General features: G+C 41.5%; 1 protein-coding gene across 4 annotated transcripts in view; it reads right to left on the bottom strand.

Annotated features, from left to right (window-relative positions):
- The window catches only part of LOC309333198 (putative helicase senataxin), a 308,026-nt gene that overhangs the window by 17,378 nt on the left and 272,295 nt on the right, over positions 1-18,353 (bottom strand). For all 4 annotated transcript variants that reach the window (XM_081846593.1, XM_081846594.1, XM_081846596.1 and 1 more), the window contains 3 exons: positions 11,652-11,839; positions 10,526-10,618; positions 8,122-8,286 (listed from right to left, as the gene is read on the bottom strand). In XM_081846593.1, coding sequence (XP_081702719.1) covers positions 8,122-8,286; positions 10,526-10,618; positions 11,652-11,839 — 446 coding nt within the window. The remainder of the gene's footprint in view (positions 1-8,121; positions 8,287-10,525; positions 10,619-11,651; positions 11,840-18,353) is intronic.

Below are 18,353 nucleotides of genomic sequence, written 5' to 3'. Positions count from 1 at the left end.
ACCGCTCTGGCGAGACAGTCCGCGGGCAGGTAGGGTCTCAGCCTGCATACCAGGTGGAGTTGGTAGACAGCCGCCCTGGACACAGAACTGACCTGCGCCTCCATGGACAGCTGTGAGTTCAAAATGACTCCCAGGCTGCGCATCTGGTCCTTCAGGGGCACAGTTGCATCATTCAGAACCAGGGAGTCCTCCACACCCACCTGCCCCCTGTCCCCCCAAAACAGTACTTCTGTCTTGTCAGAATTCAGCCTCAATCTGTTAGCCGCCACCCATCCTGCAACCACCTCCAGACACTCACACAAGACCTTCACTGCCTTCACTGGTTCTGATTTGGAAGAGAGGTAGAGCTGGGTAACATTCGCATACTGGTGAACACATAGCCCAAACTCCCTGATGATCTCTCCCAGAGGCTTCAGATAGATGTTAGAAAACATGGGGGAGAGGACGGAACCCTGAGGCACCCCACAAGTGAGAGCCCAGGGGTCCGAACATCCATCCCTTAACTCCACTTTCTGAACACGGCCCAGGAGGAAGGAGCGGAACCACCGTGTAACAGTGCCCCCAGCTCCCAGCCCCTCAAGATGGCCCAGAAGGATGTCGTGGTCGATGGTATCAAAGGCCGCTGAGAGATCCAGCAGAACTAGGAAACAGCTTTCACCTCTGTCCCTAGCCTGCCGGAGATCATCAACCAGCACGACCAAGGCAGTTTCAGTCCCATGATGAAGCCTGAATCGCAAATGGAAGGGATCCAAATGGTCCGCATCCTCCAGGCGTGCCTGGAGTGGTTCCGCAACCTGTTGGAAAACGCCCTGGGGAGGCTCCTTCAGATGGCAACTGAATGATGATCTGTTGAGAAGTTCATTAATTGTTAATAAGGCCCAAAAAACCCTAAAGGATTATTTTGAACTTAATATGAATCAAGGAACGGAAATAAGGGTTATTTGGGAGGCCAGCAAAGCGGTAATGAGAGGGTTTCTGATACAACAAAACGCAATTAGGAGAAAGTCACAGAATGAGACAAAAGATAAAATTATGGAACAACTAAACGATAAAGAGAAGAAGCTTAGAGGAAACCCAAAGAATTTGCAGATCCAAAAAGAAATTAAAGCCCTACAGGTTCAATATTCACAGTTAGTAAATCAAGAAATTGAATGGAAGATAAGAAGGATGAGACAAAGAAATTTTGAATCTGCAAATAAATGTGGGAAATTATTAGCCTGGCAACTAAAGAAGAGACAAAAACAAAGTACTATTACAAACATTGATGCAGAAGGAAAATCTGTAGAGCAGTGTTTCCCAACCTTGGGCCTCCAGCTGTTTTTGAACTACAACTCCCATCATCCCTGACTAGCAAGACCAGTGGCAAGAGATGATGGGAATTGTAGTCCAAAAACAGCTGGAGGCCCAAGGTTGGGAAACATTGCTGTAGAGAACCCTGCAGACATTAGAAAATGCTTTTACAAATATTATAAACAACTGTATAAAAAGGATAAAGAAGATATAGGGAAAATCGAGCAATTTATAAAGACTAATGGGTTGCAACAGATTCCGGAGGATAAAAAGAATCTACTAAAAGGTGTAATTACAAACCAGGAAGTGGAACAGGCAATAAATTCAATGCAACTTGGCAAGACACCAGGACCTGATGGTCTATCAGCGAAATATTATAAGACATTGAAAGACTGGCTCATTCCACCTCTGGTAGAAGTATCTAATTCGATTTTGGGAGGGGGCAAAGCACCTGAAACCTGGAAGCAAGCTTACCGTAGTTTTCGCTCCATTACACGCATTTTTTTCCTCCTAGAAAGTAAGGGGAAATGTCTGTGCATGTTACAGAGCGAATGCTTCCCTCCTCCGTGGTTTCCAGCGGGAGAAGAGCCGCTGAATGGGGAGGAGAGAGGGACAGAGTGCCTGCTTCTTTAAAGGAGCAAAGCGGGAGGGGAGGGGAGGGGACGGCTCCTGTACGGTTGGCTCCTTTAAAGCAAGCAGGCTCTCTGTATCTCGTCCCGCTTTGCTGGAAATAGCAGGAAAGATTTTCAACTCGTGTAAGTGGCTCCTGTCCGGTAGGCTCCTTTAAAGCAAGCAGGCTCTCTGTCCCTGCAGCAAAGTTTTTCAGCTTGCTAAGGAGGGGAGGAGGAGGGAGAGAAGCAGAGCTTGCTCCACGCGTGCTCCTTGTCCATTGAGTTCTTTTCCTTCCCTCCCCACTTAAAACGTGGTTACAAAGCACAGATCCACATGGATCCTCAGGATTTTTGCACTGGGTCACCCCAAATTCACCATCAGATCACATGTCTGTGGCCACAGCATGAACCACAAAAATCATACATCCACTGTTTCGTGTAGAATATTTTTTTTCTTGTTTTCCTCCTCTAAAAACTACATGCGTGTTATGGTCAGGTGCGTGTTATCGAGCGAAAAATACAGCATATTACTCTGATTCCTAAACAGGGTCAAGATAGATCCAATGTTAAAAACTACAGACCAATCTCCCTACTCAATGTGGATTATAAAATTTTTGCAAACATACTGGCCAACAGCCTGAAGCAGGTTTTATCTGAGTATATTCATAAAGACCAGGCAGGATTTCTGCCTGGAAGACATATGAAAGACAACATTAGAAATGTTGTAGATATTTTGGAAAAGTTAGAAGAAAGAAAGAGTTGTAAAGCAATGTTAATGTTTATTGACGCAGAGAAAGCCTTTGACAATGTTTCTTGGAGTTTTATGTTACATAATTTAGAGAGTATGGGGATAGGTCATGATTTTTTAAATGGTATTAAAGCGATCTATCTAGAACAAAAAGCTAAAATTATTGTAAATAATGTGGTTTCAGAGGAAATTAGAATTGAGAAAGGAACCAGGCAAGGGTGCCCACTTTCCCCTCTGTTGTTTATTTCAGTCCTGGAGGTCTATGATTAGAAAAGATGAACAAGTCAAAGGTATTACAGTAGGTTCGAAACAATATAAATTAAAAGCCTTTGCTGATGATCTAGTTCTGACATTACAAGATCCATATTCCAGTGCAGTCAAAGCACTGGAGCTGATACAAGAGTTTGGTCAGGTAGCAGGATTTAAATTAAACAAGAGCAAGACCAAAGTAATTGAGAAAAATCTGGATAATGAAGAAAGGAAAATACTACAAGAAAAAACGGGCCTAGATTTTGTGAAAAAAGTTAAATATTTGGGCGTGAACCTGTCTGGGAAAAATCTGAACTTGTACAAAGATAATTATGAGAAATTATGGAATGAAATTAAGAGAGATTTGAAGATATGGTCAAATTTAAAATTGTCATTAATGGGCCGGATTTCTGTGATTAAGATGAATGTGCTGCCAAAGATGCTCTTCCTGTTGCAAGCCCTCCCAATTATAGATAATTTGAAATGCTTTAAAGAATGGCAGAAAGCACTCTCTAGATTTATCTGGCAGGGGAGGAAACCCAGAATTAAATATAAATTAGTTACGGATTCTAAAGAAAGAGGGGGATTTTCCCCGCCAGATTTAAAAATCTATTTTGAAGCTGCTGCACTTTGCTGGATTAAAGAATGGATGCAACTAGAAGACACAGATCTATTAGATTTGGAGGGATTCAACAATGTGTTCGGTTGGCATGCATATTTATGGTATGACAAGGTAAAGGCCCATAATGCATTTTATTTTTTTTTATAATATTTTTATTAAGTTTATGAAATACAGAAAAAAGAGATAAAGACAGATATAAATAAAGTAGAGAAATTACAAATTTCCATAATCCTTTTTTCCAGCACATCTATTGGACTTCCCCACATCCTCCAAACCCTGCGTTCTCTGTAATACAAAACATCAGCAATTTGTTAACTTATTTCAAAGCTTATTGTATCTTTCATTTTATTATGTTGCCTAGTTTCAAAACTGTTGTAACCCAAATCTTATACGTTTTAGCTTAAACACAATAAAGTTATTTCATTATTCCACCTCTGACTTCTTGTACCTTAATTTCCATTTCATTAATTTACAATTGCTGAAGCTAGAATTTCTAAAAAGTGCATTTTTTAACATTCATACAACTTGTAATGTTTTTTCAAATAGTCTTTAAATTTTTCCCAGTCCTCCTCGATTGTTTCTTCTCCCAAGTCTCGGATTCTGCCAGTCATTTCGGCCAGTTCCATATAGTCCATCAACTGCGTCTGCCATTCCTCCAGCGTGGGTAAATCTTGTGTCTTCCAATGCTTAGCAATCAGGACCCTTGCTGCTGTGGTAGCATACATAAAAAAAATTCTATCTTTCTTAAGTACTCTCTGGTCCACAATGCCCAGAAGAAAGGCCTCCGGTTTCTTAGGTAAGGTAAATCTAAGTACCTTTTTTAGTTCATTATGAATCATCTCCCAAAAGGCCTTCACTTTCGGGCAAGTCCACCAGAGATGGAAGAATGTCCCTTCCGCCTCTTTACATTTCCAACATTTATTGTCAGACAGGTGATATATCTTAGCAAGTTTGACTGGGGTCATGTACCACCGGTATATCATTTTCATAATATTTTCCTACAAGGCACTACATGCCGTAAATTTCATTCCGGTGTTCCATAACCTTTCCCAGTCTTCAAACATAATGTTGTGCCCCAAGTCCTGTGCCCATTTTATCATGGCGGATTTGACTGTCTCGTCCTGTGTATTCCATTTAAGCAGCAAATTATACATTCTCAAAAGTAGTTTATTTTTTGGCTCTAACAGTTCTGTCTCTAATTTCGATTTTTCCACCTGGAATCCAACCTTTTTATCCACTTTAAAAACCTCCTGGATTTGAGCATAGTGCAACCAATCTCGCACCTTGTTTTTCAATTTTTCCAAGCTCAGCAACCTCCAATTGTCTCCAATTTTTTCAATTATTTCCCAATATTTAGGCCAGTAGGCTTCCATGTTAAGTCTCTTACGTGCCTTGGCCTCCACCGGTGAGAGCCACCTCGGAGTCTTACTCTCCAATAAGTCCTTATATTTTGTCCAGACCATCAAAGGCCCATAATGCATTTAAAAACCATGCAATTAGGAAATCGTTGTATAATGTTTGTATAAAATATAAAGAACTCTTAGAAAGAAAGACGCCCAGATGGCTTTCACCAATGAAGGCAAAGGCCCAGAAAAAACTAAATATGGACACCAAATGGTTGAGATATTATGATTTATTAATAGAAGAAGGAGGAGGTTACAAATTAAAACCATTTGATCAAGTTAAAGATAAGCTAAACTTGGTTACATTACCACCAGATCAATGAATTGTATAAATTGGATAAGAAAAATGGTTTTGCTTATGAAAAATCTAAGTTGGAGACCGAGTTGTTGGATACTAAAGATAAAAATTTATCTAAAATGTACAAGCTATTGTTGGAGTGGCACACAAAAGATGAACAAGTTAAATCTGTGGTGATAGATTGGGCAAGAGATGAAGAAAATAATATAATGTTTGAGGACTGGGAAAGATTGTGGAAGAAAGGGGTCAAGTTCACCGCATGTACTCTGTTAAAGGAAAATATAATGAAAATGATGTATAGATGGTATTTGACTCCTGTAAAATTAGCAAAGATATATCATAATTGTGACAATATATGTTGGAAATGTAAAGAAAAGGAAGGAACCTTTTATCATATGTGGTGGACCTGTCCCAAGGTGAAAGACTTCTGGGAAAAGATTTATAATGAATTGAAAAAAATGTTGAAATATACATTTATAAAGAAACCAGAGACCTTTCTTCTTGGAATAACAGGTTTGGAATTGCCCAAGAAAGATGTTAAATTATTTTTGTATGCCACAACTGCTGCTCGTATTTTGTTAGCTAAAAAGTGGAAAACCCAAGAATTACCAATGATAGAAGAATGGCAGATGAAGATGATGGATTTTTTGGAGCTAGCCAACCTAACCGGAAGAGTCTGCGACCAGAAGGAGGAGGAGTATCAGGAAGAGTGGATTTAATTTAATGATTATATAGTTAAATTTGTTAAGTTAAATTAACTGAAAACAGCTTGCAGATACTTGATTGGCTTAGGATTTTATTTATGTTAAGTGATGAATTAATATGTTTAATTCCATAAGGTGAGGATTTAAGGATGTTAATGTTGAAGTTAAATTTCATAAGAATTGGGATTTGGAAAACCGTTAAAAGGACATGCAATGAAATTCAACCAAGGGGAAGCGAGGAAGTCACTTAACAAAGTTAATAAGTGTAATTTTCAATAAGGCTATGATTTATGTTTGTTGTGTTTGTTTGTTTATAATATTGTGAAAACCAATAAAAAAAAATAGAAAAAAAGGAAAACGCCCTGGGGATGCCTGCAAGCCCCCATATCTCCGAGCATCCTCCGATGTGTGCAGCACTGGAAAAGGCATCTCCCTTCATCTCCAGGGAACTCAGCGACATATACCAGCTGGCATATGCACACTAATCTTCTGGCATAACACAGCAACAAGCGTGGGACATTGTAGATCTAAGCTACTATTTATTTACACTCTATATACAGACTACAGCATAATGGTGTCCGTTCTTTTCCGAGAGAACAGAAGAAGTGAAAGTACAGTCCAAAGTACATACAACGAAAGAGAGATAAGGCTGTCTTCCGTTCCCATAGTCTTCTCAGACAGGCATGTGATTTACAACAATCTCAAATGCAGCGACGGTGGAGTGAAATGCTAACACAGCCACCCGCTCAATCACCTTGCCCAAGAATGGAAGTTTTGAGACTGGGCAATAGTTGGCCATATGGGCTGGGTCCAAAGATGCTTTTTTAAGAAGCGGTTTAATAATTGCCTCTTTCAGTGGGTCTGGGAAGGCTCCCTCACAGAGGAAAGCATTCACCACCCATCTCCCAGCCCAGCACTTCCCGGCTTGCTTTTATGAGCCAGGATGGGCTGTTAAGGAGACAGGTGGTTGGTTTCACTTGTCTAAGCAGCCTGTCCACATCCTCGGAGGTAACAGATTGGACTTGATCCCACGCAACTTGACTAGACAGGACTCTAGCACTCTCCCGCCCCGGCCCTGCTGCCATGGTGGAGTCTACCTCTTCCCAAATCTGAGTGACTTTATCTTTCCTGGTGTCCCCTTTAATCCCTCTTCAAAGAATAAAGACACAAGAGTCTTTCTGAGTAAAGTAACAAAATGTTTACTCACATTTCAGTTCATTTGATCCCTGAAAGGCAGGCTTTACTTGGTAGTTACACAATAAAGAGTCTGAGTTCATCTCATATGGAGACTGAACTCATGTGCTGCTGGCTGAGAGCCAGCAGACAGCAAAATTACATTAAGACAACAAAATGGATGGAGGAGAGCAGCATGGCAGCAAAAGATAAACAAGAGAATAGAAAGCAAGTGAAGCAAGACAAACAAGACTGAGAAAATGGCTGCATGACTCGGCACTTTTATGGAGTCAGCCAGAGCGATGCCCATCTCCTAGGTCACATGCAGGGGAGGGATGCTCCACACCAGTGGAAAAGGACGTTACCCTGACTGGATGTCCCCCTGCCTGTGCCCACGCTAGGGAAATAAGGAATGTTGCATTTGACTGCACCAATGGATTACATCCCACAGGGATATTGTGCTGAGCTATCAGTATACAGATGCTTTACCGACTACCATCAACAAATAAGGAAGATCCCTGCCCCAGGGAACCAACAATGTACCATACATTTTAGCAACAGGGAAACAACAGAGGGAAGATTTTATTTTATTAAATAATAAGTTCAGGGAAGTGAGAGATAAGGCTAACAAGGGGTGACTACGCACAAGCGTAGTCTCATTTGCTTGGGATGTACTTCAGCAGCATGCAAGGCCTCACAAGTGACATCACTTTGGGAGGAAGACAGGGGGGATACTTACAGTGCTTTTGTACACCAGGAATGAGAAACCCATGGTCCTCCAGATGATGCTGGACGGTATCCCGCATCATCGCTGCCAACAGGCCATACTGCCTGGGACTGATGGGAGCTGAAGTCCAGCAGCATCTGGAGGGCCTATTGCACACTGAATGCAGTATTTCAACAACTTAATCATGATTCAATTGAGAGTAAAGTTCACCTCCAGTAACTTGACTGACACTCTGCTGAATCAAGAGGCCCAGTTAAAGGGATTTTAATGCCATTCAAGGCTTGTGAAATTCTTACCTATTTTCTCCAAATTCTTTCTCCAGCTGGTTCAGGATCCTTCTTTTCTGAGCACTGCATGGGGTGATGATCCCAATGTTGCGAAAGCTGATGTCTCTCTTTTTGCTCTTAATTAACTTCATTAATTCTATTACCAGCTTAACTTCCTGGAGATTAATGAAGGAACTGAACAAGAAAGAAATAGAAGGGGAGGGAGAAAGGGATGAGCTGAAGGCCTTGTATTTGGATGTGTGCCTCATTTTAAAAGTTATCACAGATTCTCTCTCTTAGGGTTCCTTTGGGACATACACTCAAAGAACTGCAGAGTTGGAAGGGACCCCAAGGGTAATCTAGTCCAACCCCCCCTGCAATGCAGGAATTCCAACTAAAGCACTCATGACAGATGGCCATCCAACCTCTGCTTAAAATCCTGCAAGGAAGGAGAGTCCACAGTCACCTGAGGGAGTCCATTTCACTGTCAAGCAGCTCTTACTGTCAGAAAGTTCTTCCAGGTATATAGTTGGAGTCTCCTTTATTGTAACCTGAAGCCATTGGTTTGAGTCCTAGCCTCCAGAGAAGGAGAAAACAAGCTTGCTCCATCCTCCATGTGACAGCCCTTGAAATATTTGAAGATGACGGTCATATCTCCTCTCAGTCTCCTCTTTACCAGGCTAAACATACCAAATTCCCTCAATAGTTCCTCATAAAACTTGGTGTCCAGACCCTTGATCATCTTGGTCACTCTGCTCTGCACATGTTCCAGCTTGTCATCACCCTTCTTAAATTGTGGTGCCCAGTACGAGACATCGTATTCCAGGTGTGGTCTGACCAAGGCAGAATAGAGTGGTACTATTACTTTCCTTGATCTGGACACTAGACTTCTGTTGATGCAGTTTAGAAGATCATTATATTTTTTTTGCTGCTGCATCACACTGCTGACTCATGTTAAGCTTGTGATCTACTAAGACACATACTACTAACAATGCCTTGTTAGTAATATGAGATGGTGTCCCCCATCTTATATTTGTGCCCTGAACAGTGCTAGATGACCTCAAAGATTGCTTCAATCTTAGCTTTTTAAAAAACACTTAAGTGTGCCCACCCACCAACAGCTAAGGAGAACATGGCCACAAAAGCTGCCACATGCTCTTATTGTGGTGGAAAGTGGGAAAACACCAGATCATGATTGCTGCAGCCTTCCCATTGGGACATCTGGTTGCTCACTGTGAGGACAGGATGTGGGATTTGATGGGATTCTGGCCTGATCCAGCAAGCAAGCTCTTCTTATGTTCTTGATCAAATCAATCTGTGGCAGGTAAGTTACCCACAGATCAGATCGTGAAGCTGAGGCTCCAATACTTTGGCCACCTCATAAGAAGAGAGGACTCCCTGGAAAAGACCCTGATGTTGGGAAAGATGGAGGGCACAAGGAGAAGGGGACGACAGAGGATGAGATGGTTGGACAGTGTTCTCGAAGCTACCAGCACGAGTTTGACCAAACTGCGGGAGGCAGTGGAAGACAGGAGTGCCTGGCGTGCTCTGGTCCATGGGGTCACAAAGAGTCGGACACGACTAAACAACAACAACAACAACAACAAGTTACCCAAATTGTCCACCAAGCCAGAGTTCCACACCACACAGCAGACCTTTCAAATGTAGCAGGGATGACACCATATACCTGTAGTCCAGCAACAATCTGGGTTTATAACAGCACCTCTGGGAGGGAAACAGGTTTCCCCATTCCTGTCCTACAATAGAGTTCAGGACTAAATCGGGGTGGTGCACCTTTTGTTGGGACTCCCAACTCTCATAGCTCAGGGTGGGGATGGTAAGAGATTGCAGACCAGCCATGAGCTCCTTACTCCAGGATGAGAGAGGGACCCTTGGGGTGGGGGGCTAAGCAGGGCTCTTTAGCTTTTTCTGAGGGCTGGATTAGATGGCCAGTGTGTGGCAGCTGTGAAAATGCTATGCTAGGGAACATTAGGAAAGGAATGAAAAATAAAACTGCCAACATCACAATGCAGTTACACAAATCTACAGTGAGACTGCATTTGGAATACTATGTAGAGTTTTGGTCGCCTCCTCAAAAAGGAAAAGGTTCAGGAAAAGGGCAGCCCAAATGATGAGGGGGATGGAGTGACTCCCCTATGAGGAAAGGTGGCAGCATTTGGGACTTTTTACTTTAGAAAACAGGTGACATGATAGAAGTGTATGAAATTACACATTGTGTTTTAAGTTTTCATTGTTTTTATCTGTTAAGTTGCTTTGAGATTTGTTTGTGTAAAAAGCAGCTAACAAATGTAATTAATAAAAAACAGTGCTGGCTTTATGTGGGATTTTAAATTTTGTTTCTTTATTTTACTCCTGCTAGCCACTTTGAAAAGTGTGACTACAAATTCACAAAGCAAATAAATGAAAAACTTACTTGCTCTCCTGTTCTTCCTGGCCATCCAAAACATCAAAGAGGAGGTACGGTAGGAAGGGCCATTCCAAAGAGAATCGGCTCTCTTCTGTCCATCTATAATGCAATGAGAAATCATAATAGCTTTTAAAAAGCAGTGTGCTGAGGTCTATTTGCTCAATTCTTCACTGCAGGAGGAAACACTATCCGTCACATAATCATTCACATGATGTTCCCCACATAGAGAAAACTAGCATGTCAGGGAGGTGGTGTGGGGGATGACAGAAACTGTTCTCCCTGATGTCATCGTTTTCTACATGAAGGGGAATATTCAAACAGCATGACAAACATATTCAGTGAATAGCAGTGGAAGGGCAAAAAATCCAGAGGCTTATACAGAAAAATCCAGAGGCTTATACAACCTCTTACAATAGCAGAAATGCAAGTACGTTTAGAAAATAATCAAATTTCATGCCTGTTAGGATATCAGCCGAGATCATTTCTTACAAATACACAGATTAAAAATGAAGCTACAAGTAAACTAACAGAATATGAAAATATAGTAATAAGAGATAGCATTTCCCTTTTATACAAAACACTTATTGAGAACCAATTTTGCCCCCAACAAAATCTAAAAAGCTGGAGGGAATTAAATTGGGATATAAACACTGAAGAGGTTAAACAGAACAATTTATGGACAAAAGCACCATATAAATTTCTGTCAGCAACTATTAGGGAACGTTCACTAAAAATTGTACATGGATGGAATTTAACACCATCTTTTTTAATATACAGTATATTAAAAAAGAAAGAACAAGAAAGTGGTTAGAATGGAAGAAAAAAATTAAAGTATCAAATTAGGTTGCTGGAAAGAGTCAGGTTTGAGGCCTATGATCATGCACAGAATTTTCATTCAACTAAGTACTCACCAGTAGTGTCAGAGCAAGTACATTCATTCACACAAACACACCAGATATGATGAGCTAAAGCAGGACCCTCCAGGTGTTGCTGGAATACAACCCCCACCATCCCTGACCACCAGCCAAAATTCCAGGGTAATATGGAACCGATGTCCACACTTAGGTCACCTTTTCATGAAATGCCTGTTGCCTTGAGGCAAGGTAAAAAAATTAGTAAGATGTCTACACACCGGTCAGTTTTCAGGGCATGGTCGTAGATGTAATTGGAAGGGAAGAGGCAGATCTCTGGGTGCATCCTGTACTGAGTCCTCAAGCACAGGACTGGAAGCCTGTCACTGTGTTTTTCTTGGATTTGCCCATTCAGGTGTCTGCAGAGTCGGCCCATCAGAGACTGCCTGTAGCCGTAATCCTCAGCTTTCTGCCAAAGCAAGGGAGGGGAGGAGGAGTAAAACTTTCAGGGAATGGGTTAAGCACAGGCAGCAACAATTAAAGAACAAGAGATGAGAAGTAGAAGCATGCATATGTACTCTGTACTTGGTCTGGGCCCCTTTTGCATCAATTACTGCCTCAATGCGGCGTGGAATGGATGCTATCAGCCTGTGGCACTGCTGAGGTGTTATGGAAGACCAGGATGCTTCAACTTCCGGGTTGGCGCCTCCGGCAATGGCTGAGCTCCTCCGATCGGGAGGAACTTACTCCGTGAAAAACAGGGTCTGACCGCCACGGCGAAGGCGGAGACCCATTGAAATCACAGGTGGAAGAAACCTGTGAATCTGGGATTCGGCTGGCACCTTTTGCGCCTCCCCTACTCGCAGGGAAACCCTGTTTAGGGGATCCGAAGCGACGTGGGGTGAGCGGCGCGGTGCTTTGAATAGACCGCTTCTTTCACGGAGTGAAGCCGCATTGCTGTTGCTGGAGAGCGCTGACTTTTTCCTGTGGACAATTGGATTTTAAACAACTACCCGTGAGTAGAACGAAAAATTGGATTTTTAAGTATCTTAATTTGGCGCCGAAGCGGGAAGGTCATAAACAGGAAGTCCGCCTTCCGCTTTTGTAAATAGACTGAAGCAAAGACGTTACAAGCTAAAGCCTTTGAAAGCCTTTGATAAAAGATTAAATTTCCATCGGTTAAAAATACAGAACCCCCCTTGGAGGCAGGTGAAGAGGGGGGAAGCTTCGAATTTTGAACCTAGTAAGCCTGCAGGAGTGAGGGGAAAATCAAATCACCTCAGCTCTGAAACTGGGAACGGGTTGCCAGATGACGTTTGGGGAAAGTTCGTTGACAGAACGGATTTGACAGCTAGTTGAAATAAGAGCAAGATACTGTTTCCATTGTCCTCTTCTGCATTCAAAATGGAGGAAAAGTACTTCCGGAGGCGGCGCGAACGGCAATGGCTGCCCTCTTCTAACCGCGAAGAGGGAGCTCCGTGGAAACGGGTCGTCCGCTACGGCGAAGCGGAGACCCGCATCGGAAAACCACAGGCAGTAGAAGCCTGTGGCCGTGGGACTCAGCGGGCACCTTTAGCGCCCCCCGAAACTGGATAGGAACCCCGTAAGGGGCTCCGGAAGGTGACGGGGTTGGCGCGGTGCTGAGAGTCGATCGCTCTTTCCCTGGAGTGAAGCCGCAAAGCTGTTGCCGGTGAGCGCTGACCTTTTTTCTGGGACAATTTGGCTAAGAAACGACCACCGTGAGTAGGTGAAGCTTAAGAAATTTATATCTTTAAAAAACAAGCTTAATTTGGACACTGAAACGGGAGATGCAACCAGGAAGTCCGTCTCCCAGCTCTGTTTAAAGTTCAAAGCAACGACGATTAGTTTGCTTTTGCCTAGAACTACGCTTTAAAAGATTACCTTCTGAACATCAGACATAGAATCTCACCTTATTTTAAGGTGGAAGAGGAAGAATTTGGCTTTCCCTCTTCCCGTGTGGATTTATAAATATTTTAATTGACTGAACCCCTGGAGATCGGGCTGCCAGGCTACTAGAGCTGTCAGGCTGCAGGAACTGTCAAACTGTAACTCGCGCTTTTTGGAGACATTGTAACTTTCTATGATTAACTCTGCAAAGTAGAGGACCTGTTAGGTCTGCTGGACATTTGCAACTGTTATAAACTTGAAGGGACATTTTGTAAATTCGAGACTGTATAAATTGTGACTTTTGAGATAAACATTGTGTCCCTCTAGTGGAAGATTGAAGTGGTGTAAAGACTGGGGGTATTTTTCCATCTTTGGACTTGGGGATTTCCATGGGAACTGCAAACCGTGTGACTGACCTTGACACATAGACAGCAGTGGAATGAGAGGGAGGACAAGATCAAGCAAAGCCAAAACACAACAGACTAGCATAATCTCACAGCTGCGCAGGTCATCTGTTCCTGCTATTCCTGTGGCACAAGAGGAAGATTTAGAACAAACAAGGCCTGAAGGAATGGCCGCAGGAGGAGACTTTACTACAGTGCTAGATAAAATTTTTGAAAAATTAGAAGGCCTAAGTAAGCAAGTGGCGGACCAATCATCTAAACTTGACCAAAACACAGCTAGTGTCAACAATTTGACTCAGCAAGTTAGGTCAAATGCAGAATCTATTGGAATGTTATTGGAAGCCACTACAGTAAACCGTCAAACAGCTGAGGAGGCCAAACAGAAAGTAGAGGCCGTGCAAGAGGAAATTAAACCCATGCGCAAACAGATTGGCGAACACCAGGCATATCTGTCTATGATTGAACTAAAATCTAGGGAAAATAATTTGAGATTGAGGTCAGTCCCAGAAAAGGAGGACTTAATTGAGTTTCTGACAAAAGAGTTTTCAAAATTTTGGCCTTTGGAAGAGGATAAAGACTTTAAAATTATAAGTGCATTCAGACTTGGAAAGGGAGGGAGGAAGGTCAGGTCAAGAGATTGCCTGATCTCCCTTAGAACGAAAGAAGAAAGAAACAAGATTCTGGGTGCACATTTTCAAAAGACTCTTGAGATCCGAGACTTTAGAGTGGAAATTTACAAGGATATCCCGAAACATCTTCTGGAGCTCAGATCCAACTACGGAGATTTGGTAAAACTACTGAGAAGCAACGGAATCATCTTTAGATGGGAGTTCCCCCAGGGACTATCTTTTAACTTTAGAGGGAAAAAAGTTAAAATTAAAACAGTTGAAGACAAGGAAAATTTTTTGAGTGACTACGGAAAAGACCTTCAGAAAGGGACTGAAAAAGAACCAGGAGCCTCAGGATTTGATCCCTTGAGTCCATTACTTACACCTTTGGGTCTCGACGTGCAGGAGAAAGTGACACCACCGCCAAAAGGAGAAGAACTTTTGGGAGCAGTAGGAGGAAAATAGATATACTGCAACATGACTCTGCAACTATTAAGTTGGAACATTCATGGCTGTAACTCCCCCCAGAAGAGGAAGAAGATCTTTCACATATTAAAAAAGGAACAATTGGACTTAATTTGTTTACAGGAAACGCATGTGATTAGGCTCCATCGGAAGGTTTTAACCAACAAGAGGTTAGGCCAAGAATTTATTTCATCTGACAGAGTGAAAAAGAGAGGAGTTGTTATCTACGCAAAAGAGAGCCTATCACCAAAATTCCTTTTTAAAGATGAGCAAGGAAGAATTGTGGCAATTGAAATTAAATACAAGGAGAAAAATTTTTGATTTTAGGAATTTATGCACCAAATGAGGGGAAGTCGGAATTTTACAAGAAGTTGCATGAGACAATGTTGGATTATATGGACTACAACAACATTATCATGATGGGCGATATGAATGGGGTGGTATCCACAAATATGGACAAGGCACAAAGACAAAACATGACAAAAGATGGCAGACTACCTAAAACTTTTTTTGACCTAACTGACAATATGGACTTGATTGACATTTGGAGAACAAAAAATCCCTTAGGGAGAGAAGGGACTTTCTTCTCTGAAGCCAAAATGACCTGGACTAGAATTGACCAAATATGGATAACTAGAGGACTGGCACCAAAGACTAGAAAGGTGGAAATCTGCCCCAAAACTTGCTCCGACCATAACGCCGTGAAGATGGAAATGAAACTAACATTAACTGGTTCCTTCAGATGGAAGATGAATGACACCTTATTAAGAGATCAAGAGATTGTTAAGAAGGCCCAAAAGACCTTGAGAGACTACTTTGAAGTAAATTTGAAAACTACAGTTGAAAAAAGAGTAATCTGGGATGCAAGTAAAGTGGTCATGAGGGGGTTTCTGATACAACAGAATGCTATAAAAAAGAGAACCCAAAATGAGAAAAAAGACAAAATTTTGGAGAAAATAAAAGAAGGAGAGAAAAAATTAAGATCGAAACCAAAGTCACAGGAGATTCTGAGAGAAATTAAATTATATCAAGTACAATATCTGAAACTGATAAATCAGGAAACTGAGTGGAAAATTAAACAAATGAGACAAAAGACTTTTGAATCAGCAAATAAATGTGGGAAACTGCTAGCGTGGCAGTTGAAAAAAAGACAGAAACTGAACACAGTTACAAATCTCGAGGTGGAAGGAAAAAACATCCAGAATCCTGTGGCGATCAGAAAGTGCTTCCAGAGATACTTCAAAAAACTCTATACCCAGGGGCCACAGAATGAGACTAAGATAGATCAATTCTTAAGAATTAATGGATTACAAAAAATATCTCAAGAAAATAAGACAACATTGAACTATAAAATAACAGAACAGGAAATTGAAGGTGCCATTCAAAACATGCAACTAGGCAAATCTCCAGGACCGGACGGATTAACCTCCAAGTATTACAAGACTTTGAAAGACTATTTAATTCAACCATTAAAGGAGGTGTGCAACGAGATTCTGGAGGGAAAGAAGGCGCCGGAGTCGTGGAAAGAAGCTTTCATGACACTAATACCAAAATCTGAATTTGAAAAGACACAACTTAAGAACTACCGTCCCATATCCCTTTTAAATGTGGATTACAAAATCTTTGCAGATATTTTAGCTAACAGATTAAAAAAAGTTTTAAATGAAGTGATACATAAAGATCAGGCAGGCTTTCTTCCAGGCAGACATCTTTCTGATAATACAAGGAACATTATTGACATTTTGGAGTTATTGCAAACGAATATTAATACAAAAGCAGTTTTAATTTTTATTGACGCGGAGAAGGCCTTTGACAATATTTCCTGGAATTTTATGAAGGAAAATCTTAAGGGAATGGGAGTGGGACGGGGGTTTGAAAATGGTATAGAAGCAATTTATTCAGAACAAAAAGCAAAATTGATAGTTAATAATGTGGTGTCAGAAGAGTTCAGAATAGAAAAAGGAACACGACAGGGATGCCCTATCTCTCCATTGTTATTTATTTCGGTTCTGGAGGTGCTTTTGAACATGATTAGAAGGGACCAGCTGATCCAAGGAATTAGGGTCGGAGCTAAACAATATAAACTTAAGGCTTTCGCAGATGACTTGGTGTTGACATTACAGGAGCCAGAATCTAGTACGAAAAGGGTGTTAGAATTGATTCAATAATTTGTTAGGCCGAATTGCTGCTATTAAGATGAATGTATTGCCAAAAATGTTGTTTTTGTTTCAAACACTACAGATTGTGGACAAGACGGAGTGCTTCCGGAAGTGGCAGAGAGATATCTCTAAATTTGTCTGGCAGGGCAAAAAGCCCAGAATTAAGTTTAAGATATTAACTGATGCGAAAGAAAGAGGGGGCTTTGCCCTGCCAGACCTAAAGCTGTACTATGAAGCCGCAGCTTTCTGCTGGCTAAAAGACTGGCTACTTCTGGAGGACACTGATGTACTGGACCTGGAAGGCTTTAACAATGCTTTTGGTTGGCATGCATACTTATGGTATGACAAGGTTAAGATCAATAAGGCCTTTAAGAACCATATTGTCAGGAAAGCAGTATTTAATGTCTGGACAAAATACAAAGACTTATTGGAAAACAAAACTCCAAGGTGGCTTTCACCTCTGGAAGCTAAGGCCCGAAAAAGACCCAATATGGAGGCCAAATGGCCAAAATATTGGGAAATATTAGAAAAAGATGGAGACAATTGGAAATTGCAGAGTTTGGAGAAAATGAAGGATAAAGTGCGAGACTGGTTACATTATGCTCAGATTAAAGAAGTCTTTAAAAACGACAAAAAGTTAGGGTTCCAGGTGGAGAAATCGAAGTTGGAAACAGAATTGTTAGAACCAAAGACTAAGGTACTATCAAGAATGTATAACTTGCTGTTAAAATGGAATACACAAGACGAAATGGTTAAATCGGCTATGATAAAGTGGGCACAGGACATTGGGCATAACATTATGTTTGAGGACTGGGAAAGGTTGTGGACCACTGGGCTGAACTTCACTGCATGTAATGCTCTGAAGGAAAATGTAATGAAAATGATATATAGATGGTACATGACCCCAGTTAAACTTGCCAAAATATACCATTTGTCTGAAAATAAATGTTGGAAATGTAAAGAAAGTGAAGGAACATTCTTTCACCTCTGGTGGACTTGCCCTAAAGTGAAGGCCTTCTGGGAAATGATATATAATGAGTTGAAAAAGGTATTTAAGTATACCTTCACTAAGAAACCAGAGGCCTTCCTTCTGGGTATTGTCGGTCAGAAGGTGCTAAAGAAGGACCGAACATTTTTTATGTATGCAACAACGGCAGCAAGGATACTCATCGCTAAGAACTGGAAAACGCAAGATCTACCCACACTGGAAGAATGGCAGATGCAGCTGATGGACTATATGCAACTGGCCGAGATGACTGGCAGAATCCGAGACTTGGGAGAGGAGAGGGTTGAAGAAGATTGGAAGAAATTTAAGATGTATTTGCAAAAATACTGTAATTTGGTTGAATGTTAAGAAGGATGCTAGATCATAAATAATTGAGCACCACTAAACTAGACGGAATTGGGATGACAAGTGAGAAATGTAAACCTTCTGGAGA

Source organism: Podarcis erhardii (genome assembly GCF_964252035.2).
Source record: "Podarcis erhardii genome assembly, chromosome: W".
In the NCBI taxonomy this organism is placed as follows: domain Eukaryota; kingdom Metazoa; phylum Chordata; class Lepidosauria; order Squamata; family Lacertidae; genus Podarcis; species Podarcis erhardii.
The sequence above is the reverse complement of the archived record's forward strand: the minus strand, read 5'-3'. Positions and strand labels throughout refer to the sequence as shown.